This window comes from Motacilla alba, chromosome 4 (assembly GCF_015832195.1).
Source record: "Motacilla alba alba isolate MOTALB_02 chromosome 4, Motacilla_alba_V1.0_pri, whole genome shotgun sequence".
NCBI classification, from domain to species: Eukaryota; Metazoa; Chordata; class Aves; order Passeriformes; family Motacillidae; genus Motacilla; species Motacilla alba.
In genome coordinates this window covers 5,919,499-5,945,869 of record NC_052019.1, presented here as the reverse complement: position 1 = coordinate 5,945,869, position 26,371 = coordinate 5,919,499, and the positions used below count along the sequence as shown (strand labels likewise).

At 50.0% G+C, this 26,371-nt stretch overlaps 1 protein-coding gene across 1 annotated transcript; it reads left to right on the top strand.

Moving 5' to 3' along the window:
• Window positions 1–513: 513 nt before the first annotated feature.
• Window positions 514–24,642, top strand: ATOH8 (atonal bHLH transcription factor 8). The gene is made up of 3 exons (XM_038135971.1): window positions 514–1,235; window positions 15,707–15,898; window positions 23,818–24,642. Exons 1-3 carry the CDS (start codon window positions 807–809, stop codon window positions 23,821–23,823), a joined length of 627 nt encoding a protein of 208 aa, XP_037991899.1. The 5' UTR covers window positions 514–806; the 3' UTR covers window positions 23,824–24,642.
• Window positions 24,643–26,371: the final 1,729 nt, after the last annotated feature.

The following is a 26,371-nucleotide window of genomic DNA, read 5'->3' as shown; positions in this document are numbered from 1 at the left end:
CAGACTGTTGCTGCGGAATAATTCTTCCTAGTGGGTCCGAATCGGTGGCGGAGCAGCGACCGAAGGATTCCGCGAGCGGCGGGAGGGATGTGTGTGCGAGAAGCGCCGGAGCTCCCCCAGTTTCTCATCCCGCCGGGGTGCCGGCTGTGCTCCGGGGCACATTCAGGAAGGCGACGTGAAGTCAGGCACCCCATGCCTCGCAGATGAGGGTCGTGATGCGGAAAACCAGTGATAAGGGAGGAGAAGCGGAATGAAGTGGCTTGGAAACCAAAGCAAATCACAGATTTCCCTGGGGAAGCGAGGCAGGGGGCTGGGGGAGAAGCGCACACGGTGGGTCGCGGCGAGTCTCCGGGGGGCAGGATTTCTCTTCCATGGCATGGAAGAGCGAGATTAAAGAAGAAAGTGGGAGTGGGGTGGGAGGGGAGTGAAGGGAAGGGGGGGTAGGGGGGGATGAACAAAGGAGATTGGCAGCACAGCTGTTTTGGGAAGAAAAAAAAAAAAAAAAAAAAAAAAGGCCAGCCTTCCTGTTTCTTTAAAGCCGCTCATCTGCGCGGCGGCCGGCTGCCGGCGGCGGGAGGCAGGCAGGCTGCGGGGAGCTGCGCGAAGCTGCGCGGAGCTGCGGCCGGGCGCACGGCTCGGAGGACGGACGGACGGAGCCGGGGCTCCGCTGCCCGCCGCGGCCGGGCGGGCGCAGATGGGCGGCAGCGGGGCGGCGGCAGCAGCGGCATCGGCAGCAGCAGCAGCAGCAGCAGCGCGGCAGCGGCGGAGCGGCCGCGGCTGAGCTTGGCCGCGCAGCGCCCCGCGCCATGCGGAGCGCGCCGCTGGCCGAGGGCGAGCCCTGGCCGCGCCTCTGCCCCGCCGAGCTCGGGGGGCTGCGGCGGCTGCGGCGGAAGCACGGCGGCTGCAAAAGTTTCCGCGTGGAGCTCAAAGTGCTGAGCGGGCGGCGGACCGGGCTCCGCGCCCCCCCCGCGCCGCCCCCCGCCGCCGCCGCCGCCGCCGCGCCGCCCGCCTGGGAGCCGCGCAGCGCCGCGCTCGGCCCCGCCGCCGCCGCCAGCGCCTTCCCCGCCGCCCCGCCGCCGCCGCCCGCCGCTTCCCCGCGCCCGCGGCCGGGCGAGGCGTCCGGCGTCTCGCCCGAGATCAAAGCGCTGCAGCAGACGCGGCGGCTGCTGGCCAACGCCCGGGAGAGGACCCGCGTCCACACCATCAGCGCCGCCTTCGAGGCGCTGCGCAAGCAGGTACCTGCCGCCGCCCGGGCACCGCCGGGCGCTGCGCCCGGCCGCTCTGCCGGAGCGGGGCACCGGGCAGCGCTTCGCCGGCCCGTGCCGTGCTCTGCCCGTCGGGACCCCGCGGGGGCTGCGGGGTGCGCGGGGACCGGGAGCGCCCGCGCTGCCCCGCGCCCGGGGCCAGGGGAGGTGAAGGGCAGGAGCCGAGTGGCCGCCTGACAGGAGGGGAAGTCGGTTCAAAATGCCTGGAAGTACCAACCCTAGAACTGTGCTAACACTCAAGATAAATAAATAAGGGCTTTTAATTTGCTTGCAGTTAGAAAGTTTTGGACTTTTTTTTTTCTCTCCCGGAGGGCGAGTGGTGTAGAGAGCGAAAAATAAAACAAACCCGACAAATCCCTCCGAGGGAGAAGAGTGTGTAGAGAGGCACTTCGTCAAGCTGGGAGCTGGGGTGATGCTCCTGTAGCTAGAGCACGTGTACTTGCCAGCTGTCCAGCTGCGGTGAGCTGCCCCAAAGGGATCACTGGGTATTTGGGCAGCACCGTGCTCCTGTCGATTTTGGTGCAGGGTGCCTAAATCTCTCAGAGCCCCTGGAGTTCTTGCAGCAGCCTCTGAAACATTGTATGTGCCCTGTATGTTAGGGATAGCCAAGCTGAGCTGTGGTCCTCCACCAGTTAGCTTCCCATGGTTTTTACTGTGTTTGAAGTGTGTCTGGTGCTGGGCTTTCTTGCTGAGAGAACTTGACAGTCCTCATGGTTGTCTGTAAAGGATATGTTCACTGTGTCAGGGTGGCACTTCAGAAAGGTAAATGAAAGGTTTTGGTCAAACTCTTTCCATTACTTCCCCAGGATGAGGAGAGATGCATAGAAGCCGCGAGGCTCTTTATCTTCTGCTCAAGGATAAATCAGTGCCCTGGCCCCTGTACTCAGCCTTCTCTGCATGTAGGCACCGTGTAGAGTGCAGTGGTAGACAAAAGCTGTCACATTGTGCAAGCCCAGCTGTGCTGGCTTTTCTGCCTTTCTGTTAAATGTTGATGGGACTATTCCAGGTGTGCAGGAAGGAGAAGATGCACAGGGCTCAGAGGGTGGTAAGCTGCAGATGAGTCTGACTGGGAGAGGAGTTATCACCTCTCCCAGGATGGTCCCTCCAGCCCTGTGGGAGCAGCGTGCTGTGCTCTGCTTGCAGGGGAGCTCACACACACAGGCTTTTCCCTACCATCTTCTGGACATTACTAATCTAAGACATTCCCCAAGTGTGCTCCCTTTAGGACTCAATCCTCTCTCCGGCTTAAAGGAAATCTGCTTGTTCCTATCTTCAGCATGCTGCCTGGAGCCCTTCTGAATGACCGCTGTGTCCTGGGTGGTTGCACCCCAAGAGTTAATCCTTTCCTGCAATCTACTTTGGCAGATTTCAGAGGCTGAGACCAGGGCTGTATGTCAGGAGAGAATTGCTGGTGAGCAACTAAACTAGAGCATTTTTGATCACTGTGCATTGGTAGGATCTCACTGCTCCGGCTAATCCCAGTAATCCAGTGCATGCTGGGTGCTGTCCCCCGGTGCTGAGAGGCTGCCCCTTGTAGATGCAAACTCCAGACTTGATATATTTTGTTTCTGTAAGCTGCTTCCATATTTCAGTTGTTTGGTGACTGTGTGTAACACGCCTGGAAGTGTCAGTCTGATTCTCCATGGACAGACATCTACACCACCAAAACCGCAAGGGGAAGTAGCACTGATTTCCCAAATCACTGGCAATCTTGTTCTAGGCTGAGCCTCAAGCAGAAGTCAGGCAGGCAACAAATTAAAGCCGCACTCTTTTGGGAAATGGGCAACTCCTGAAAAGCCTCAGATTCCTGGCCTTGGCCCTGTCTCTATAAATCACTTCAGCCGTGGACTCAGCTGGGAGCCCAAAGAGCCTGGAGAACAAGTTGCCGTCCTCTCTTCCCGTGAAAGCCGGTCTCCAGGGTCAGCACAGGAGCATACTGCAGAGCTGTGTTCACTCTGCAGAGAGAAAGAAATCATTCTCTGGGAAATGTTTGCCGCCAGGTTTTCCTAGCAGTTTGCTGAGGGGTGGGCTGGCTGTCCCGACCATCATTGGATGACATTTGTATTCATTTCTTGTTGGGCTGCCAGCGGCGTGCCTGGTGCCGTCCATGACATCAGGTGACAGTCAGCTTCATTGCACACATGCACGGCGCTGCCTTGTCACTCACGTCACTCGCAGCGCTGACGGCGGAGGGGTTTCTGGGGTGCAGCTCAGATCAGGAGACAGTAGGATCCTTTCTGTCACGCCTTGGCCGGCGGGTGGGAAGCAAGGCTATGGAGATGCCCTGGTGGAGGTACATGCAATAGGGAAGCTCTCACAGGTCAGCACTGTCTTCCCACATGCCAGGGCATACAAAGGGCCTTCAGCCCCTAGAGAGAGGCAATCCCTGTGTGCTGTCTGCTGCACAGGCCTCCCTTCTTGTTCCTTGGTTAGTCCTCCGTCCCCTCCTTGTCATCACATATCAGGCTCCTAAGCAGCTGGGAGGCTTTTCCTGAGGCACTGAAACTGATATGTCCCCGCGGACAGGCGGGCGAGGAGCAGGGGACTGTGCCGTGCTTGCACACAGCCGACCCTGGCCCCACGCTTCTTTGGGTGGGGGTCAGGTGCTGGATGTGGAGCTGCTGGAAGCAGGAGCCTTCCTCAGCCACTGGTACCCAGCACCCATAGGTGTCATCCCTGTCCCTACCCTGTTTGGATGCGTGAGTGGAGATACCCATCCTCACTGGCACACGTGATAAAATCCCGTTTCTTGCAGGATCAGACTTACCACACTGTAGGGAGCCCATCCATGCTTGCTGAGGAGGAGGTGGAGCAGGAAAGGGAAGTCATGCCTCTCTGCAGGACACTCTCCCTGTCTCAGCAGCCCACCCGAGGGCAGGCGACTGGCACGCAGCACACCGGACAGATGGGCTGGCGGCGGCGTCCCTGCGCTCCACAGCTGCGTACATATGGCACACATGTTTTGGCTTGTGTCGGCTAACTCTCCAGATGGCAGGAAGGGGTGTGGGTTCTGGTTCTTTTTTTTCTCCCAGTTCTTGGTGGAGGAAGAGCCAAAGACAGTTGTTTCAGGCAAGGAGAGGCTAACCCAGCCATGTCCCTGAGGAGTGAGCTGTCCCCAGCTTGCCTCGGAGGCCAGGGCCCCCTCAGAGGTGGGAGGTAGGTGGGCAGCTGCCAGCTCTGGGCAGCTGCCTGCTGTTGGGAGAGATGTGTCATTGCCATTGTGTTCACCCCTTGGTGTCACAGCCACCAGGAACAAGGATTTGTCTCCCTCTCTGAGTTGAGCCGCTGCCTTTGCCATACAGCCGTAGCACTGAAGTGGGACTGAAGAGCAGATGCTCCTGAGAAACAGCGTCTTCCCCCTGGTCTTGGTACTTGTGGTTTTCAGCTATTAAGTCTGGAAGAGATTTCTCTCCCGTAGTCCCCCAAGTATCATTTGTCCAAGTGATCCTTTCACTGACAGCAGGCTCCTGAGGCAAGCAGTGTAGCTGTCCTTGGAAAACACTGACCTGCTCTGAAGCATTTTGAGGTGGTGAGATACTTCTGCTGTCCTTGGCTGTCCCTCTGCTGCTTCCTGTCCCTCCTGGGGGCGGCTCCTCTCCCCTGTGACTGCTCCTGTCTGGAGCACTGGTCTCCTGCCCTCAAATGCCCTGGCAGGTGCTGGTCAGTGAGTTCTTGCACTGCCCCAGCTGCTGCAGGACCCTCCACATGTGACATGGGGGGTTCCATCCTTGGGTCACTTCCATCCTTCTCATCTTCCTCTTCCCTGCCATTGTGGGTGATCAGTGAACCCAAACATCTCTGATGCAGACAGAGACATAGCACTGAGTTCACAAGGATCTGAGGTCACCTTGTCCTCCATGTGAAGACTCCTACCCGTCCTTTTGCTGGTGGGTGTTCAAATTCATGGAGCGGTGCAACTGTCTGGAGGAGACAAGATGTGACAACAACATTGCCTATCTTCAAAGCAACTGTTCTCCATGCAGTGCAATTCTGTCTCTTTTTTTGTCTGCAAATTCCTATTGCCAGCAAGAGACTCATCCTCCAGCAAATCCCAGCTGTGAAAGAACCATTGTAACTTTTATTGCAGTGTGGCCTTAGCCACCAGGTTTTATGCTGGGGGCCCTGGCCAGAAGGGAATTGTGCTCTTCACCATGAGGCTGCACGGACAGCCAAGCAAACCAGTATGTTACACTCCCAGGAGCTGGGAGGGAGCTCCTCAGCTGTGCTGACAGACCCTAAGGTGGCAGCAAACTCTCCCTTGATGGATGGAGACAACCACAGCAGCCTTCCTGATCTGGAGCCTGCCTGGGCTTGCACATCTGGTTTCTCTCTGGAGCGCTGCTGTCCAGCTCCTCCTGAAGAAAGTGATGCATCGAGCCACAGCGAGCTGGAGTCTGTGCCGGGAGCAAATGTGTCCACAGACATTTATCTTCCCTTGAAGTGCATTGGCGTTTTCCTAAATCTTTTCACCACCACGTTGCCAGGACATTCTCTGCCTCAGCAGCTGACAGCCTCGCTCTCTACACTCGTGTGGGTTCTGGAGATACTTTAGGGTTTTATAGGGCTTTTTAGCTGCTGGAATGGAGGTTTTCCCCACACACACACACACTAGTATCCTTTCACTTTGTGCCGCCGGCGTGCACATGGCTGCTATGGCTTGCTGTTAAATCAGTGCAGAAAAGACCCTGCTCACTCCCGTTGGGACCATGGTGGGACATCAGGAGCAGAAGCCTGAAGGCTACAGGAGGAGATTTTGTGGCTGTGGGGACAAACTGTCTGCAGGGGTTTGAAGGGACAAACCAGGCAGTAAATGGAGGCAGGAGCTGTGGCTTGAGCAGTGCCTTAGCCACAAGCCAGCAGAGGCTGAGGCTGTTCTGTGGATGCATCATTCCGTGCTCAGCCTCTTTGCGTGTCATCCCAAGGGTGGCTGTGGTTTGTCACCTCTGCAGGCGGGACCCTGAATGTGACCAGTGTCACTGACGTGTCCTTTTTGTGTGGTGGGGAGGCTGAGAGCTATCCTCGGTCACCTGCTGACATCTCCCAGTGCTATTCCCAGTGATTCATCCCTCTGTGATCCCTCCAGCAGGAAACCCTAGGATGCCTTAAAACCCAGCTGTCACCCTGATTTTCTAAGACCTTGCTAAGCCTTCTGATGTTTGCATTCTTGTAACAAACTTTCTCACACACAGTTCTGTAAACAACTTATGTTTTGCATTCTTTGATGGAGGAGGAGAGAATTGATGGACTCTTAGTCTGTCCAGTGCCATTGGAGAGGTGGCACTGTCACCCTCCAATCCACTGTCACTTTTGGAAAACTATAAATGTTGGAGTCAGAAAAAAAAAGGTCCCTCTTTTTTGTTCACCTGGAGAGCAGCAGTGTCCGTGTCGTCTTTTCGTGTCGTATTACGACACCCAGCTCCTGAAGACAAACTACCCATGGAGCTCTCTGGGGGTGAAGGCTGGGCAGGAAGGTTTGGCTGTTGGAGAGATGCAGCTGGACTTCAGGAGAGCAGGGGCATCTTCCAGACACAGTGTGCAGTGCCACCACTGTGTGTTGTCACTGAACAGCTCAGCACTCACCAGAACATCTCCAAGGCTGCTGCCAGTCCCAAGTGATGCTGATGGATAGTTAGAGCCCAGAGTGGGGCAGCCCTGTGGTTTAACAGCTAAAAAAGATGACAAAATATTGGCCTGAAGCAACACAGGAGGAAAGAAAATAAGGGAGAAACCAAACAAAAGGACAAAAATCCTGAAAACAATGGCTGTGTGGCACCAGGAACAGGGCTTTTTGCTCCCTCAGCTGCTGTCTGGCTGATTCTATCCTTTGCTACAAATCCTGCTCCTGTCGGGAGGTATTTGCTCTGCCTGCTGCAGCCACCCTGAGTTAACCTTTGTGTTTTCTTATGTCTCCCACTGAAATTGGAGAAAAGAGTCTGCTTTTCTCCATCAAGCTTTGAATCCAGCCTCTGCTCCCTGCCTTAATCCACTGTCAAATTCCTTTCCAGGCTGCAGTGGGGAGATGGGACACTTTTCAGTACCTTGCAGCAGAGCTCCCCAGGCTCTTTGTTCCCAGCCTGCATCTCCTTTGGTCAATGCCATGTGTATTCCCCAAGTGATGTATCCCGTCCTGGTCCTGGTTTGCACTGTCCCCTGTGCCATGCAGGGATGCAGGCAGAGCCATGTGTGCTGTGGGAGGTTGTGCTCCTCTGCAGCTGGCACAGGCTCATGACAGCTCCTGGGGCTCAGCAGTGACAGCAAGGGAGGGGAAAGCCCTGTGGTGTCCAGCAGTGGCTAGTGACTGAAGAGTCACCAAGTCCAAGCTGGGGTAATGCCATTATCTGCAGTGGAGCTTGCTCCTCTAATTTACCAGGGGGTGTGGATCCATTGGACTTCAGTGATGCAGATGAGCACTACTAAACTACCACCCAAAAAAGTGTTTCCCCACTATAGTGCTGGAAGGCAGCTTCTTTCAGAGGAGATTTTCTGTGCCCAGTAGCCCTGGGATTTCTCCTCCGATAATCTCAGTAATTTTCTGTCTAGTTACTATTTTGAGAAGTGGTTCAAAGATCCAGCAATAAGGTAAGAAAGAGCACTGCTGCAGCCCAGCAATGTGATAATTTTCAGGCATGATTCTGAGGGGGTGTGCTGTGTGCCCTGAGGATGAGCAGGAGGCTTTGGGGGTGCAAAAAATCTGTGGGAAGTGCAGGACAACTGTCCAAAAGGGAGCAGAGCCAGGCCTGGGGCAGCATTAACCAGACTGCCATTTGGAAGAGATTCCCAGGGTGAACTCACCCAGCACCACACCTAGGTTTTGTTTGGAGGAAGCCAATTCATTCGCTCCAAGGAGTGAACTCATGTTTTTGTAATGTGAGCAATGGGGGAGCCAGGAGCTGGGAGGGAACCAGGAGCTGGGTTGTTTGACAGCGTGGACCCACCCAAGAGGCAAAGGCACCTCGGTCAGGACTGGGGCTCCTGCCTGAGAGGTGCTGCTTTTGTTCTTGTTGGCATTTTTCAGCTGGGTTTGGGCCTGGGCTGAGCACTTTGCTCCCCATGGTGAGGCAGGGGTGAGGCTTGCTTTAACCTGCTGGGATTGCATTGCTCACACAGGGCTGCCCCTTTTCTGCCACTGCATTCTGGTGGCAGAGAAAACAAAAGCCTCTCAGACTGATGGCATGGAATAGCTGGCTGGAGTAGAGCTCTGTGGAACATCTGATGCTGTGACACCACAGATGGTCAGGGGAGGTGGCTCTTCCCCCCTGCTCTGCTCTGGTGAGGCCCCACCTGCAGTGCTGCATCCACCTCTGGAATCTTCAGGACAGGAAAGATGTGGATCTGTTGGAGCAAGCACAGAGGAGGCCACCAAGTTGTTCAAGTGAATGGCTGAGAAAGTTGGGATTGTTCAGCCTGGAGAAGAGAAGGTTTGGGGAGATTTTTTCAGCCCTCTCACCCCTTCCCCTTAAAGGAGGACTATAGGAAAAATGAGGACAAACTGTTTAGTACACCCTGTTGCCATAGGACAAGGCATAATGGTTTTAAACTAAAAGAGGATAGATTTAGACTAGATATAAGGAGGAGGGTTTTTGCAATGAGGCTTGTAAAACACTGCACAGGTTGCCCAGAGAGGTGATACATATCCCATCCCTAGAAGCATTCAAGGTCAGGCTAGACAGGTCTCTGAGCAACCTGATCAAGTTAAAGATGTCTTTGCACACTGCAGGGGGTTGGACTAGATGACCTTTAAAGGTCATTTTCAACTCAAACTGTTCTGTGATTCTATGGGCCCCTTTTCCAGCAGCAGTCCCCTGGGAGCCATGCCATCTATCCACACAGCAAGATCCAGCCTCAGATCTGGCTGGGTTCAAACCCAAGGGTGCTGCCCCAAAGGTCCAGGTCAGTGTAGTGAGCAGCAGTGGCACAGAGGAGCCAAGGGTGGATCCTGGTTGCTGCTGTGCTGCGGGCAGCAGCAGGAGGGATATTTGGGAATCAAGTCTGAAGGGATCAGGTAGGACTGTGAAAGGATGTCCCAAGAATACTTGCAGGCTTTTCCATCCTACAGCTGTGTAAGTCATCATTGTCCCACTGGAATATTAGAAGGACTCAGGGCCTGCAGCTGTTGAGAGCAAGGTAGGGAAGCCAAGTCACCTTGCTGGTGAACCTGAGCACACCAACCAAGCCATCAAATGAGTCCTGCGAGCAGCAAAAGGACCCACATGTGTTCACTTTACCCCCAGAAGTGGGTGGAAAGAGAAAAAGGCTGGCTCCAAACCCTTCCCAAAAACACTCTACAGTGTAACACATCTTGAATACAGCCAATGATCTTCTGGGCAAGGCCTTCAGCTTGTCAAGGATCTTACTCATGGAATCACAGAAGGGTTTGGGTTGGAAGGGACCTTAAAGGTCATCTGGTTCCAGCCCCACTGCTGTGGGCAGGGACACCTTCCACTAGCCCAGGTTACTCAAAATCACACCCAGCTTGGCCTTGGGGTGAGGCTCCTTTCAGGGATGAGGCATCCCCACATCCACAGTAGCTCTACAGATGCCAGCCTGGAGTTAATTTGAGATCCTGAAAGAGGGGCTTCCCCTGTGCTCAGGGCTGACAAGCAAGGGACACTGTCAATCCTGCTGCCCCACCCTGCCACTGTTCCCCCAAGGTGCCTTAGCCCCAGGAAGTGTCTGACTCACCCTGGGTTAGAAAGGGATGTGCAACAGCCAGAACTGTTAAGTACTGGACATTTATATGAACCTCTGGAAATGTTTTTGGCAGGAAGCACAGCACAAACAATGAGGCAGCGCCGCTGGGCTGCGTGTTGGGATGCAGGGGAGAGGCAGCCAAATGTTTTCCTGGGGGAGGGGGCAAGGAGAGGGGCCCTGATGTGTTTTAACTCCCAGCATAAAAATAAACCAGATGAATTAGCAGACAGGTAGATTCAGCAGCTTATTATGGCATGTTGAGGAACTAGCTGTCAGGAGGGCTTGGCTTATGCTGCATCACAAACACTGCCTTAGAGCTGTCCCATCATCCCTGCTGGGCCTGGGGGGCCCAATTCTGCCCTGTGTGACCTTCATGTGGAGGGGGTCTGTGCACGTCTGTGCTGCTAAATCACATTTGGAGCACAGTAACAGAGACATCTGGACCCCCAGCACTCAACACCCTTCTTTACCCCAGCACTTTCATGCAGTGTAAAAGCAGGCTTGGTTTCACAGATGTTATCTGTACAGGTCCAGAGGGTGTTTATGGAAATGGTATCTATTTTATAAAGACAGGGCTACAAAGACAGAAGTTCAATGATGTGAGGAGCTTAATGCTCCCAAAGTGCACAAGATGCTCCTGGTTGTTCCCTGCAGACCCATCAAGGTGAACATAGTCTGTACCTTCCTATGGCAGGGTGACACTTGTACCCTTTCACCCGTCTCTAGCTGTTCCCCAGCCTCATCCTGCAGCCTCCTCTCCTGTGCCATGTCAGAACCAGCTCCCAGCCCGTGGCTTTGGGGGATGACAGTGATGCTCTGGGGAGCTGCAGTGGATCCCTGCCCTCCTCAGGAGGGCTGGCTGCAGGTCAAGAGCACAGCAGACTTCCCACGGACTTCAAAGGGAGCATCTCTGGTTTTCCAAGGGCGCTGCCTCTGAGTCTTAAGACGTCAAGGATGGAACAGACCTGTTAGGTCACATCCCTTTCTATTTTCCTGCCAAAGAAGGGCTCTTCTGCACAGGAATATGTCCCAGGAGCATTCATCTTGCCTTGCTTCAACTCCTGCCAGCCTGGGGATCACTGATAAGACCCATGAGACTCTGCAGAGCCCTTTGCAGACACAACTAACAAACATCCTCTGACTGGAGCTCTGGTTCCTGTGGTCCCAGCTCACTCTGTGCTGATCTCCCAAAGCCGAGGATGGTGCCGGTGTCCTTGTCTTTCTAGCAGACAGCTGCATTCCTCAGGATTGGTGTGAAATTTCAGTTGCAGTTCCTTCCTAATTCCTTTTAATCGTTGCAAATATTGCAGGCAAGATGGTGAGCTGTTCTGCTGCTCAGCAGAGAGCAACGAGGTCAGATAAGGGAAATATTTCCATTAACTGCGCAGGAACTCGAGCCTGGTTCCCCCTGGCTCTGGATGGACCTGCTCAGCTCACAGCTGCCCCATTAAAGCCCTGAGGTCTGTTCAGTTCAGGCATGAGGAGCAAGAGGGTGACAGAAGGAAAGGGTTTGGTCCTTGCCAGGAGCATGACAGATACCTGCTCATGTTACTGCCTGCCAAAGGTCTGTGTGGAGACTCTGTGGGAGCTGGGAGGTGTACCCCAGCTGGTACACCTGCAGGGCCACACCAGCCTCAGGCATTTTTCCCACCTCTAAAACACTCTTTCTGTTTTAAGTTGGATTTTAAAGATTTCTTGGCATCCGGGTGTGTAACTGACACCCTTTACTGCAGTTTGTACAAAACTGTCCCCTCTTTCCTGTAGACTTTGTGTTAAAGAAGAGGTAATACCAAAGTTACACACAGACGCACTTGGGGAAGTTTTGGCTCTGGTTTTCAAGTAAGTGGCTCATTCCTCTCTTAATTTCCCATGTTTAATTCAAAAGGAAACATTAAAATGGCAGGAGCTGAGCCAAGACAGGGAGGGTTCCTATGAAATAGTTTTTCTAACACTGTTACCATGGCAAAAAAAAAACTTCTTATCTCTTAATGTTAGTGCCTTGCACCCATCACAGGAGTATCTGAACACCTTAAGGTGAACGTCTTCCCATGGGCAGACAGGGCAGCTCCAGTTTGGACTCTGCTGCAGTAGTGTGGGAAAAGTGCTGTGTAATCCCAGATGAGGGTTTTGTCAGCTCTGTTAGCACTGAGATCTTCCTTGCCTTTTGTAGCAAACACGTCCTACAAAATAGTTTGGGTTTTGTTTTGTTTCTTTTTATTTCCTTAAAAAAAGAAAAATCCCAAAACACAAAAGAAAGAGCAAAACAGATGAGGGAAAGAGACATTAGCCTGCCTTCTGGTGTTGTAACTGGACAGCGTCTGTGCATCAGCCTCAAGGATTTCATGGTCTATTTTGCTTCCACTCAATTTAACTTCCTTCTTGCTCTAATTCTGAAATTACTCCCACATTTCACTGAATCCTTCCACTTTAGTTTCCATCTTGCTTTGTTCTTTCCTGATGCCGTTTGATCTGGGGTCTCTGCTGTTCTCGTTGCGTTGGCGTCGGAGGAGCCTTGGGTGTTTCTGCTGCCTGAAGCTCTTGCTTTCAAAATAACTCAGCTCATTGCATCTGGGGACCAGGTACTGAGGGCAGAGGCAAAAAAAAAGTGAAGGCAGGGATTTAGAGAGAGGTTTTGTCAGACAAAAAGGAGCTCTTAAACAGATTCTCTGCAATGTCCCTGCTCATTGCAGGGGGAATTTGGACTAGGTGACCTTTAAAGGTCCCTCCCAACCCAAGCTATTCTGTGATCCCTTGTGTTTTCAGGGCTATCAGTAGTAGATGGTGTGTAGTAAAAAAGGGCATTTGAAGTTTTATGGCTGGTTTCTGGAGAGGCACCTCAGCTGCATCACACCTCCAATCCTGTGTTCAGTTTTGGGTCCTTCTTTGCAAGGACATTAAGGTGCTGCAGCTTGTCCAGAGAAGGGCAGTGGAGCTGGGGAAGGGTCTGGAGCACAAGTCTGACAAGGAGTAGCTGAGGGAGCTGGGGGGCTCCACCTGAGAAAAGGAGGCTTGGGGGGACCTTCTGGCTCTGCACAACTCCGTGACAGGAGGGGACAGCCTGGTGGGATTCGGTCTCTTCTCGCAGGTAACAAGTGATAGGACAAGAAGATGTCCTCAAGTTGTGCCAGGGGAGGTTTAGATTGGATATTAGAAAATATCTTTGCTAAAAGTGTGGTCAGTCATTGGAATAGGCTGCCCAGGGAGGTGGTAGACTCACCATCCCTGGAAGTGTTCAGAAAATGTGTAGGTGTGGTGCTTGGGGACACGGTTTAGTGGTGGCCTTGGCAGTGCTGGGTTAATGGTTGGAGTCCATGTCCTCAGGGCTGTTTTCCAGCCTAAAGGATTCTATGTGTTGTACAGGACTTGGCCCATAGGGTCAACAGTACTAAAATCCTTGTGCCCTTGGGTTAGGGTGAGCCAAGCAATCAGTTTGGATTTCCATAAGCACCATGGCAGAGGTCTTCCCTAGGAAAGAAGAAACCAAACAGCTTGGATGGGAGTGTGGATCAGTTATCAGTGTAGAGGCAGGGAATGGTGGGTAGGGAAACAGGGCCAGTTCCTGCAGGGAGGGACATCATGAGTGGACAAGCCAGGATGTGACTCTGAGCTTAGCTCTGCTTTAACAGGGAATGTCATGTTCCACCACCTGAAATTGTGACTCTGCGAGCTGTGATGAAGTTCATGACTCTGAGTGATTAGGTAATCATAAGGCAGATGAAATAAACACCACACAGATAAAGGGGAGTGATGCATATGGAAAAACCCATACCAGAGACCACATATGGAGTGATAGACCCTGAACTGACCATTATTTCGGGGAAGGAAGACCTTGGGGTTTCTCTAGGTGGTTCAAGGAAAGTCTCAGGTCAGTGTCTGGCAGCAGTCACAAATCAAATCAGGAGCTGGGAAGAAAGGAATATTAAACAAAACAGAGAACATAAGCATCTGTTAGATATATGCACCCACAACATGAACACTTTGTGTTTTTCTGATCATCTCATCTCCAAAGGGAGTAAGAAAAGTTCAGGAAAGAGCAACAAGGGTCATCAAAGATGTGGGATGGCTTCCATAGAACTGTCTGCTGAGGAGGATCAATCTTTTTCTTTTGGAAAAGAGGCTGAAGAGATGATGGTGAACTAAAAAACATTTGTCACACAGGAGGTGAATAAATAGCTGTTGTCATCTCTTCTAATAAAGAACTGTAGTACCTCAAGGGAAGACAGTAGGAGCCAAGTTCAAAACAAGCAAAAAGAGAAGAATTTTATATAGAGTGGAGAGAATGCTTTGCAAAAAGATGTTGTGGCTCCTCAAAATCAACAGGGTTGGTTCAGCTTACCAGAACAAGTTCATGAACAGAAAAGGTCTATCATGGGTTGCTAAATTCAGGGATGGCACATCTAGCTGAAGTGATGGAGGTGATGGTAGCTGGAGCCTGACAGAACACTTGGGGAAATCCTATATATGCCTGAGCTGTTCTGCTCCTCCTTTGGCATCTGTGTGTGGCTGCTGTGGGGTTTGTGGAGGGGCTGAACCCATTTTACCTTCTGTAAAGTCAGGGAGAGCATTCGGAGTGATCCCACTTCTGTGTCCCTGTGGAGGAGAGAGAAGCTGAGACATGAGCATGGCAAGAGGAAATAAAAATCTCCAGCCCTAAGCTGAGTGTGACACCCTAGAGGGCTGTGGAGAATGGAGACTGGTACGGAGGCAGGTGGCAGAGAAACATTGAGGTGTTCCAATGATTGATGACTATGAAAACTTTGACAGGTGGTCAGACAACCTGTGGGGCTCGGATGGATTTCAGATGAATGCACAGCTTCAGTTTCCTGTAGGCAAGAGACTCTTGTTCATTAAAGGCCGAGTGACCTTCAGTAATTTTGCAAACTAGAAAATGGGGTGCCCAAGCCTGTCAAATTCAGAAGACCTCTCTTTAAGCTAGACATATTAAAGTTTTATGCCTAAAATCAAGTGTAGATGTAGTGTTTTTCTAGATCATTATTGAAAAGCAACCCACCCTTCTGCAGCAAGAACCATAGACTGCTCAGTTATTGAGACACATTAAGTTTAGTTTGAATTGTTCAAATGTTTCCCATTACAGTAGAAATCTTCAAGGGTGAAGAAATTTATTGCATAAGATACACCCAGCTCCCTGAAAAGGGCTCTGTTTTGGTCTCTTTTGTTGGGTGAGGTACCATGATGGAGTGTTTAAACAGGTAGAAATTACTGCCTGCTCAAGGTCCTGCTACTCAACAACAGCGTGTTTTTGCATGGGCTGAAAGTCACAATTTAAGATGTTTGAGCACAAAAATACCAGGTTGTGATATAGTTGCTCGTACCTTCTTATTGCCTTATTCTGCAAGACCTGTGATGACATGGGAGCTGATTGTGGGGAGTAAGTTACTCAAGACAAGTTACTGAGAGGGATGGGGATGCAGGTTTCTGAAAACAGGGCCTCCAAGAAGTGAACTGAGCAGCAGGCAGATGTCCCGGGCTGTATCCTGCCATCACATTTTAAGCAGAACTGCCCTGCTGAAATCAAGAGGCTTCGTGCTGCTTTCATCCCCATGGAGATCAGCAGGGGAGTTCTTCTTAAAAACCTGTTGGGACCATATGGCATTTTATCACTAGAGTTTCTATTTATGTTAAAACTGCTAAGAAAATAACTCAGAGTTGTTTTGTCATGCTTCGAGCGAGATATTTTGTTTATCTGGCCTAATTTTTAATTATTTCTTTTTCCCTGTTGCCCTTTCTAGGTTCCCTGCTATTCTTATGGTCAAAAGTTGTCCAAACTGGCCATCTTGAGAATAGCCTGTAACTATATCCTTTCCCTGGCCAGACTAGCAGACCTGGATTACAGCGCTGACCACAGTAACATGAGCTTCTCTGAATGCGTGGAGCAGTGCACTAGGACCTTACAAGCAGAAGGAAGATCTAAAAAAAGGAAGGTATGTTACAGCCTCTCCCCCAACTCACCCCCTAAAAAATGGTAAAAGTTACAAAAAGGAGGAGGAAAAAAAAAAGAAAATAAAAATCCAAAGTTGTTCCCTTCCTTTCTGAACCTTGAGAAATTTGCCTGATGTTTTTTATCCCTCTCCTTTCTCTCTCTCTCTGTTTTTCTCCTCCATCCATCTGATCTTGTAATAACCACATTCCTCCCTAATCAAAAGCTTTTCTCTCCTCCCCGTGCTCCGCGCCAGGCTCTTCCCCTCGTTAGTCGCCCATCGTGTGTTTCAACACGAGCGTGATCCTATTAAGAGTCATCTTGGGACTGTTACTTGTTAAACCAAACCAACCTTGAGTCGCCTTTCGGAGCCTGTAAACCACTGTCACCCGCCTGTGTTTTCTGTTTTGTTTAATCTCACACTTATCTCTGAGAAAAATCACCCGACAACAAAAAAAAAGGTAGCTAATGGAGACATTATATGTATAAACACATTAGTAAGATGTATGACCTGAAGGACATGTGGGTATCTTGAGGAAACAACGTTAAATCTAATTATGCCTTGCATTCCTTTAGGTTACTTAACACTGAACCAATTAGGTGAAATCATCGTCAAGCGGCGGGAGGAAGAAGCAGAGCGTTCTGCCAGTTTTCCTCTCAGAGAGTGACATGGGTGAATTAAAGGAGTGATTGATGTCTTTGTTCAGGCTTTTATGACAAAAAGAGTTTTGTAAACTTGAATTGAACTTCCCCCTGCTCTCTGAGCTTGCTTGTCAGGCAGGATAATAAATCAGCAGGATTTTAATGGATGAATGGGCAGCTAAGCTGGGGAGCAGGCTCCTTCCCTGGTGTTGTTAAGATCTGCCTCTGATTCGGGCAGGTTTCCTCACTTTTCCTCCTCTTTAGCCCAACAAATCATCCTGCAGCAATTCAGTTTATAAATAAACACAATAGCACACTCCCTGTTGCTTCCTCTGGCTGTCATGGGCTGTATTTATGCCCACGGAGCAGCAGTGCCAGGCGGAGACGTGGCACCACGTGCCCAGAGCTGACAGCACTGCCTGGGAGTGGGAGGTGTGGGGGAGCTCCAGGACACAGCCCCAAACTGGGGGTTCACCCTGGGTTGTGTAGTGCCACAGGCAGTGGTGTCCCAGGGACACTGAAGTGGTGCTGCCAACACTGGGGCAAGTTGAGAGTTGGTTCTTGGGTCTCCTCTGCAAGTTAAGATGGGGGAGGAGAAAAGCACCATTTCTGGGATTCAGCTGGTTGGGGTTTGGAGCCCCTCTCCATGTCAAGAAGAGGATGAGCATCCTTTGTGAGGCTTTAGTAGGTTGCTGGTTAGGTCTTGGGTCCCCTCCCAAAGTCAGAATGGAGGGAAGGAAGAGAATGAGCATCCTTCATGGGGCTCCAGCACATTTCTGGGCTGCTCTTCAGGCTTTGGGTGCCCAGTGGGCTGAGACCCATTGTCTTGGCATATGTAAACCAATGGAGGCTGAAAGACAGGAAGCAAGGAGCCAGATTTTAAATGGCTCCAAATCCCAGGGTGTTTACATCTGAGGGTTAAAACTCGGCCCATCCTTAATTAAAAATATAAATTAAGAATTAAGAGCCTTCCATTTATGGTGGCTCACTCCAGAGAGGATGCGTGGAGAAAAGCCCCAAGCCAGTCAAGAGTGCCTGAACAATGGAACTCTACCAGGGCACCTTCTGCCTCCCAGGCACCACCAACCCACAGAAACAGCAGCACCAGGAGAAAATCTGCCTTTTCTCCACATTCTTGAAGGACACCCACCCTAAACCTTCTCCAAAAGCCCTCTCAGAAAGAGCAGGGTCTTAATCCTTGCTCTGCCTTGCCTTTCTTGATGAAAATTCTGCTGCAAGTTTAGGGCAACCCCAGAGCACATAGATTCCCTTATGGATGACAAGTACAGTTTTATTTCCAGCAATGTTTTCTCAGGTGATGGCAAGAGCACATCCAGCTGCCGATGAAGCCAAAACCAGCAGGTACCACTGAGTAACTCTGGTAATTCCCAGGAGATGGGAGTGGGGATGCAAAGCCTGGGTTGGAAGGACTCATCTTGCCTGTCTCCCTTTCTCCTTGAGCCAAGAAAATCGTGAGCACAAGAGAGGAAAAGGCTGTTGTCAGAGGGAAGTTGCAGATCCAGGATGGCTGTGCAGCCCTGATCCAAGCTCTGGATGTCAGGTGGTGTGAAGGGATGTCTCTCCTGGGGGGTCTCACACAGGAGGCTGGATGAGGATACAATGGCTTGGCCCAAAATCGCCGCGCCCTCATTAATGTTGGAATCGGCACGTTTCTGTGAGCTCTGTGTGTTTTTAATCAGGTCTCTGAAACCACTGCTCACTGAGCAGTTCCTCTGAATTATCGACTTTGGGGTGGTTGTTATTTTGTAACTGGTTTTTTTGAGCTTCCTTTTATATTCTCTCTTAAAAAAATCCCAGCGATCCTGAGCACAGACCTGCAGTCCTTGAGCACCAGGTTGGGTCCACAACACCCTTATCTCCTGTCATCTCCATTTTATTGTGTCTGCCTCTCTCACTCTCTCAGCTCTCTGGTTGCAATGTGCTGTGGCACCGCGATCTTTTCACACAAAAAAGTAGCTGGTTGGAGTTTGTTTTGGCAGGCAGAGACTCCAGATGTTGCATTTGCTGGATTGTGCATTGCCTTTTGCTTTGTTTTTGGGGGCAAATTATCCTGTGTCCCTAAAGCTAGGTTGTTGTTCAGATTTTGCTATTGCAATAGGAAATTTGCTGAGTGGTTTTACCCCCCCTTCTATTCCCATTTTGTTAATTAGAAAAGTTGGCTTTAGTCTTTCAAAGTTGACAAGAAAAAAAATCCCCTTCTCTGTCCTAACTACAGTTATAAGGTGCTTTTAGTTCTTGCAATTGAGACTTGACTGAGGGTGTTTGGTGATGGGAGATCTCATTTATAAGGAACAAAGGAGGCTTCAGATGCCTTTTCTTAAAAAAGAAGAAAAAAAGCTGTCTGTGGGGGGGTGGTGGTGGTGAATTCTGATGATAGTTTTCATTCTTTAAAGCTGCCTCTTGCTTGGTTATGAATGATCTGGACTAAGCCTTGTCCTTAACCGTGCACCCAAGAGTTGCACCATGTTGGAGATCTGGGTTGCGACACCCTCAGCAGAGCCCCAAGTCCTGCAGGGGCCACACTGATGTCCTGGAAAAAGGGGGGGAGCTGCTTTCAGCTCCGGCCAGGAGCATTCTCCAGCAGCACAGAGGATGCAACAGCAAGAAAAAGGGAAGTCCAAGTTTTCCTTACCCCCAAGGTACCCTGTTTCTGCATGGCACATGATCCTCAGTGGCCAGGGTCATCTGAAAGCCTCACAGGGATTCTGTAGTGTTTGAGGTCCAGCTTGCTGGTCCCACTCTGTCTCTTTTTTCCAGCTTTTCTCCCACAGGGCTGAATTCTGGTGCCCTGCAGGAAAGCAGCTCAGGGTCAGGATAAGGTCCTAGGGTGCATGGCTGGGGGCTCTCCCTGGAATTTGTAGGGTGCAGGGCAGTGCATCACAGCCCCCCAGCCCCACAGGATCTGACGCCAGAGCTGTGGGGCAGAACCTATTCCCCCAGCAACAGCACAACCACAGTCAGTACACACAGAGCAGGATCCAACCGCGGACAAACACCCTGCACAGCGCACCCAGCACCCAAAACCCCAAACACCCGTGGCGAGGCTGCTTTGCTTTCCCTTGCCCTCCCCTCGTCGCTTTGGATTAGCCCCCGTGCTAGGCAGCAACATCGCCGCGGCCATGGGAGCTCAGCCGGAGCAGGGAGGGATGGGTGAGGGATTTTTTTTCTCTCTCCCTCTCTCTCTCTGCTTCATCCTCCCCCCGTCCCGGCTCTTCTGGCAGTCGCAGACTCCAGATGTTCGGAGCGCGAGCTGGGAAGTCCTGCTGGCGCCACTTGGGGCAGAGGGCAGGGGAAAGGCACGCGAGCTGGAACCCGGAGTACTCAGTCACTGCAGGACTTGGCGCATTCCCCAGCTCGCTGCTGGCACATTCCCCAGCTCTCTCCTGGCCATCTGTTCCAAAAAAACACTTTCAGAACCTCATCATCACTCAGGATACAGCACTGCGAGCAGCTGTTAGCGAGGCAGAAGGGGAAAAAAAAAAAAAAAGAAAAAAAAAAAAGAAACACACACACACACATTAAAAAAAAAAAAAAAAAACCAAAACCATGCGAAAGGTCTCTTTGTGAGAGAGGAAACTGGGTTATGAATAACAGGCGAGCTGTTGGAGCTCAATAAAAGTTTTCGGCTGGAATTTAGTTTCTTGTTTTTGTGCCTGTGTGTGTGGATGAGCACAGACGCAAGGAATTAAAAATTAAAAATAAGCTGTATATGTATCTTTTCCCAGATAATTAAATGATATAGAAACATATATGGAATGAAAAGCTTCTCTGTTTGTTGCAGCCTGCTGCACTAAAAGAGCTGACATTATGTATGTAATTATTGCATTATATAAAATAGTTATTGTGGTGTTGTGCCATGCCTTGATGCCCCCTCACTGCTACTTTGCTAAAAGCAGAGCTCCTGCTGTAGGTAACACTTATTCCCGCTGAAAAAATTGGAAGGAGGGCATTCTGCAGGCGTATTTACTTGCAGGAGGGAACAAGTTAAGGGTTCATATTATAAAAGAGAAATGGTAGTGGCAGACTTGATTTGTACAGCACTGAAACCATTTGCTTGGAGCACATTTTTTTGATAACACTGTATCATGGCTCGTGATTTATTTAGACAAAGCCCCGAGATAAAGCCACAGCTCCCACTCCCTGGTTTGTGCAGATGATCCTGGCTGCAGGGTCTTGCTGTTATTGATCATCTGATATTGATTATCAGAACCATTCAGAGCCAGCACAGTAAAACCTTGATGATCTGCATGGCATTTCTTCCTCGTGGCTTCCCATCCTGTGTGGGGAGGAGAGAGGGGGTCTCATAATGAGATTCGACCTCCTTTTCCCCTGCAGTTTGACTTAGCAGAGGTTCCTCTTTAAAAATAGCTTCATTTCCCTGCTAGGACTTGCCGGCGAGAGCGGGCAGCCAGCCAGTCTGATCCCCACGGCCGCCAGCTCCGCGGGCTCCAGGGAGGAGCTGGACCACAGGAGAGCAGCAACCCGCTCCGAGCTGCTGTCCATCTGTCCGTCTGCCACAGGACAGCATCCCTGGGGGGACGGAGGGGACCTGGGTCTGCCCAGCCATGAGTTATCCCTGCTGCATGCTGGCTGAAGGATTACCCACCCAGGGCAGTGAGAGGGTAGTGAGATTAATTTGTTTATCACTTGTGTCTTGTATGTCCCTGCAGCCCAAAAGAAGGATTGCAGGTGGGGCACGGGTGCTAAGGCTCGTGACAAGTTCGTGAGCATGATCACCCAACTCTGGACAGGGAGGCAGCAGCAGGTACCCCAAGGCATCCCCGAGGGCACTGCACACCCTGCATCAGCTCACTGGGGCATTGAGCATCAGTACCCCAAAGAGCAGGGCCCAAGGCTTTTCCTTACAAAAGGATGTGATGTGGGACTCCCCTGTTGCATCACAGGACCCAAAAACCTCTTTGCTTTAAAGGGTGTTGGAACAGTCACATCACAGCACAGGGATGGGACCAGGGATTTGCTCTCGTGGTGGGAGCAGGATCCCAGCATAGGGTCCATCCCCTTTGTAGCAAGGGTGTTGCCAAGAATAGAGTAAGATCCACCCCACAGATATTGGGCAACTGCAGCAAAAGGAAGATGTGAGTAGAAGAGACAGGAGAAGCCCTGGAACAAAGGCTGACTCAATTCCAGAAGTGCTTTGATTTATAGAGATTGAAATGCTCCAGGATGCTGCAAACTCACCAAGGTCATTGGGCCAGTTGTCAAATTCAAGAGCCATGGGAGTTCTGATGTTATTAGTTTAAAGCAGACCCAGGCTCATAAATCTGTCTTCAGAGCTCCTGGCTGAGTGAAAAAGGGTGGAGGGGGAAATAAAAGCCTGTTCCCACCAAACATAACCCATGGCCAAGCATTGGGCAATGCCTGGGGACCCATCAAGTGGTGCCAGTGAGGTGTGCTGAGCATCTCCATCATGTTGCAGGGGATCTCTCCATTCCCCTTTCCATTTCCTGTGTCTGGAAAGTACAGCACAAATGCCCTTGCCTGGTTTGTGCATATTCCCTCTTGTCCCCCCATGGTTGATCTTCCCCAATTGCAGAGACTTCAGAGCAGAGACCTGGCCCTGAGACTCCTCTTCCTAAAGCCATCCTGCTTCCCCAAACCCTCGAATGCTTTTGATCTCTCTGCTGTCTTTTAATATTAATGAGAGCAGTCATTGCTTCCCTTCTTTTACATTTTCTTTCCATAGGTAAATGTGGGATAAATTAAACAACCAACTTTTCTACTACAGGTTATTAATATATATAACATATTGTTGAAGGGTCCCAAAAGAAATGCTGGCAATGCACAAGGCTGTTTGTCATTCTCCCACCTGAACCTCATTTATTCAAAATCCCAAATAAAGCCTTGAATTAGGGCAGTTTCTAAGTTTCTACATCTTCTCTGAGCAGCACTTGGTAGGATTGTCCAGAAACAGCTCCAGGAATCTGGGGTCCAGCAGACACCAGCATTTGTTGCATGCAGGATGACCTGGGTGCTTTTAATGAAATATTCCTATCAAGAGAAACCTTGATGGTCCTGGGGCAGTCCTGAGCTTCCCTGGGTCTGCACTTGACAGGAGGGGGTGAAAAGGTGGATTTTAGGTTCCCCTGTCCCTTAGCCTGTCATGGATGATCAGCTGTAATCATTGATCTCACAGCAGCTGCCCTAATGATAGTCATAAATCAAATAAATACCAGTAGGTTACTAGTATTTTATACCCTGATGTTACAATATCCAGTGATGGAAAAAGAGAGGCAGTACAGAAACAAAACAGACTGGGGAAGAAAGTTTTTCAGGCCAGGCTTTAAGGAGTCTGACCTTGTAAAGACTGACAGAAATATGGCTGACCTGTTCAGGGAATTGGTGACTGTGTCCAAAGGACTTTCAGAAGCCGTACTGCACCCTGAAAGGTTCCTAAATCCACTGGCAAAAAGCAAGAAACGCTGGTGGCACTAGCTAAATGTGATCTCATTTCCAAGTTTCTAATTCCTAAATTATTTGAAAGAGGATTTAGAGCCCACGTGATGAAGGCAGTTGGGACAATGGGGATGTGATCTCATGAAATCCTCAGGCCCTGAGGATTTTCCTCTGTTTTGAACTATGTTAACGATTGTTTGTGGGATATTTGTGGGGCTTATTTTAATGCTGAAGGGGGTTTAGATGAGATTTCCTTGTCTAAAGCTGCCATGGTTTGGAGTTGACCATTTTCCTATGGACCTGGCCATAATATTCTGGAGCCCAGTGTAATTTCCCAAGTAATCTGCCACAGCTGTGACTCACAGGGGAATGCACAGGCACATGGGACAAGTTGCTGTCCCACAGACTGAGCAGCCATGCCTGCAGAAAACTCAATGCACCAACTAAAATGTGGAAGGAAAGCCCATCTCCTGCTTAAACCCATCTACTTGCAACTCCTTTGCTTTCTTAGATCATCTCCTGAACTGAAAAAAGCAGGTATTTGCCATCACTTCTGATTTTTTTTTTTTTTTTTTTTTGCAGCAGTGGGAGTTGGACCCAACACCAAATTACTGTGTTGTTTTTCTTCCCCAAGCCTCCCTCTTCATGTCTGCCACTCCCCTCTCCTCTGCGCAGGCTCTGGCCTCCATTGTGGCACCTACAGATGGTTCCACTGTGAGCCCAGCTCTTAAAAATGGCAGATCCACGGCCAGCAGTCCCCAAGGATGGTCCCGTGTGCATCAGTGACGGTCCGTGCGAGGGACACCATGTGTTCAGTGTTCTCATGGTGCATCTTTCTCTTTCCAGGAGTAACAACCAGGAAGGGAGGATTCAGAAGAGCTTCCAGCCAGAGTTACATCTGGTCTTGGCAAAGGTTGCGTGATCCAGATGAAGACTGAAAGCAGCTTTTTTGCAGAAACCCCTATTGGAGATGACGATTGGCCGAGGAACTTTCTTAATCTCTGGAACAGAAAGGAAAAAAGGAAAAGAAAAGGAAAAACAAAAGGACAGGGATGCTTCTTATTGTTGTTAAGCCAGCCACCTTTTCGTACGTGCAATTTATTTAGCACTTTTCCCTTTGCTTAACTGGGAAATGTTACCCTCTCAGCTCATGTGTACAGTAATTTTTTGTTGTTGTTGTTGTTGCTGTTGTGCCAAAGATTTGATGGAGCTTCTACACTGTGTCTTATTTTTGCCTTAATGTTAAATCTTTGAGCCAAAGAAAAGTCAGAGGAGCCATTCAGATCGTGGCAAGCAGGCCAGCCAGCTGTTGGTGACAAAGCCCAATTTCTGTACCCTTCTGTGAGTTACCTCTTATTTCTGCCGCCTGCACTTCCCTGCCTGCAGCCCTGGAGCCAGCATTTGGTGTGGGCAAGAGCTGGGACAACACCAAACCATGCTTTGGCGTTCAGGTTTTCTTCTTCCTTTGAGCTACTCTGTAGTTCTGCCTTTGGGGCAATTTCCTGATGTTCCTGCCTGTGTGACACATCCACAGGGTAGAAATACTGACACGAAGTGAGAGTTGAAACAGGAGCTACGAATTTATTTTTTTCTAATAAAGAAATAAAATTGAACAAGCAAAAGCAAAGTGCCATGTAAAGCAAAGAGAGAGAGAAAAAAAAAAAAAAGAAATCATAAGAAAGTTCAGCCAGGCAGAAAGAAGTGCAGCAAAATGATTCAGTGTTTCAGGTTTGTGAAGTCGTTTTTTCCATGGGGTTTTTCAAGTGGTCAGAAACCCGTGTAATGCAAAAGCATTTGAATCCTATACTGTACCTTTCACTTCAAATTGAAGTAAAAAAAAAAGGAGAGGAGATGGAGAAACATTTGCTTGGAGTAAGCAGACTTTATAGGTAATGCAGTTCGTTTGGAGGACATCTGCTAATGATGGAGGGACAGAGCTCTGTGTTCAAGTAAAAAAGTATGAGTTTCCAAACCGAGAAGATTAACATATTTTGTTAATCTCAAGGGGAAATGTTATTTGTGAGGCCAGATTCACATCCTGGCATTCAGTGTGAATCAGGTTCCCGTGTGTCTGACTTACTCCTGTGTGGGTCTGGCCAAGCATCGCCAGGTACTGGGGCGGGTGAGGGGATGGGGCAGGCAAGAGTCACTGGGCAAGGGAGGGAATAGTCTCTGTTTTACTGACATGAATATACAAAACTTGAACTCCTCAGTGCCTGCCTGTTTATTTCCCGAGCTGAGCAATTGGCTGGTGAGCCCTGAGCTGGGGAGCTGCTGTGCAAAACCTCAGTCTGGGGTGCCAGGCTGCTCAGTGACAGGTCCCCTGGCTCCCAGTGAGCTCGAGATGCCTTCTACCAGATTTCTGGGGCACGTGGGACAGCTGTGTCCAAAACCCCTACCAGGAGCTCATTATATTGCTCCCCCCTCCACTCTCACCGCTGGTCATTATTAGCAGCCCAATAAAATACATTTTTAGATTGTCATTTGTATTTCTTTATTAAAGCACAGTTTTTAACGATGTCTTTTATTATATAGATTAAAGCCAGCTTCTTAGCTTATAATGGGGAGAGGGGCTGAGCTCCCTGACTGTGGGAAATGCTCCAGGGCTGTTTGCACTCATGTCAAAGGACTGGGTTTAAAGTGCATTTGCTTTCAGGAACCAGCGAGCAACTGGACCTCGTGTGTGTGGCCCAGCCAGAGAAAACAGTGAGAAAAAGGGAAATGCAAGGCAGTAGGAAAAAAAAAGAACAAAACCAAACAACCCCACAAGATGACCTAAAGGGAGAACAGTAGGTTTTGCCATGGCCATGCTGCAATTCTCCCATCTGAGTTTTGAGCAAGAGCAATGGGGACAAGCCCAAGTTGTCCTGGTACACACAGGAAACCCTGTGGGCATTTCTTTCTTTGAGCGGAGTGAAGCATTCCCTGAGCATTTTTAATTTGAGAAGTACCATCATATTTTAGTTATGAGTTCTGCAATGGCTCTCCATTTGAGTTAATAATTATCAGTAAAGCAAGGTCTGCAGGGAGAGTCAATGATACAATACTGCTGATAGGCTTTATTTACCCTTTTTTTCCCTTTCAATGCCTGTTATAGATAAGGAATTTGCTGCAAATACGTAAGTCACAAGCTGGACAGCATCACTGGGTTGCAACTGGGGCTTGAGGTCACACAGTATTTTTTGTCCCCCTGATTAGGGAAATATTAACCCTTGGGATTATGTTGCTCACTTAAAAATTCCCAAAATCACTTTCCTTAAATATTCCCTGCTATTCCCACCCTCCAGTGTGTGATGGCAGAGCAAAAGTCCCTAAAAGCTAAAAAAATAAACTGGTTTGCCTGATTTAAGTGAGCGAGACTCTGAAGAGGCTGTGTGGGTGCTTTTGAATCACAGGGAGG

What these genes read in the sequence shown, in the direction of transcription:
- ATOH8 (XM_038135971.1), top strand. Translation starts at nt 807, where the DNA reads ATGCGGAGCGCGCCGCTGGCCGAGGGCGAGCCCTGGCCGCGCCTCTGC. An exon ending in TCGAGGCGCTGCGCAAGCAG is followed by an intron (nt 1,236 to 15,706) that starts GTACCTGCCGCC and finishes TGCCCTTTCTAG; the next exon opens with GTTCCCTGCTATTCTTATGG.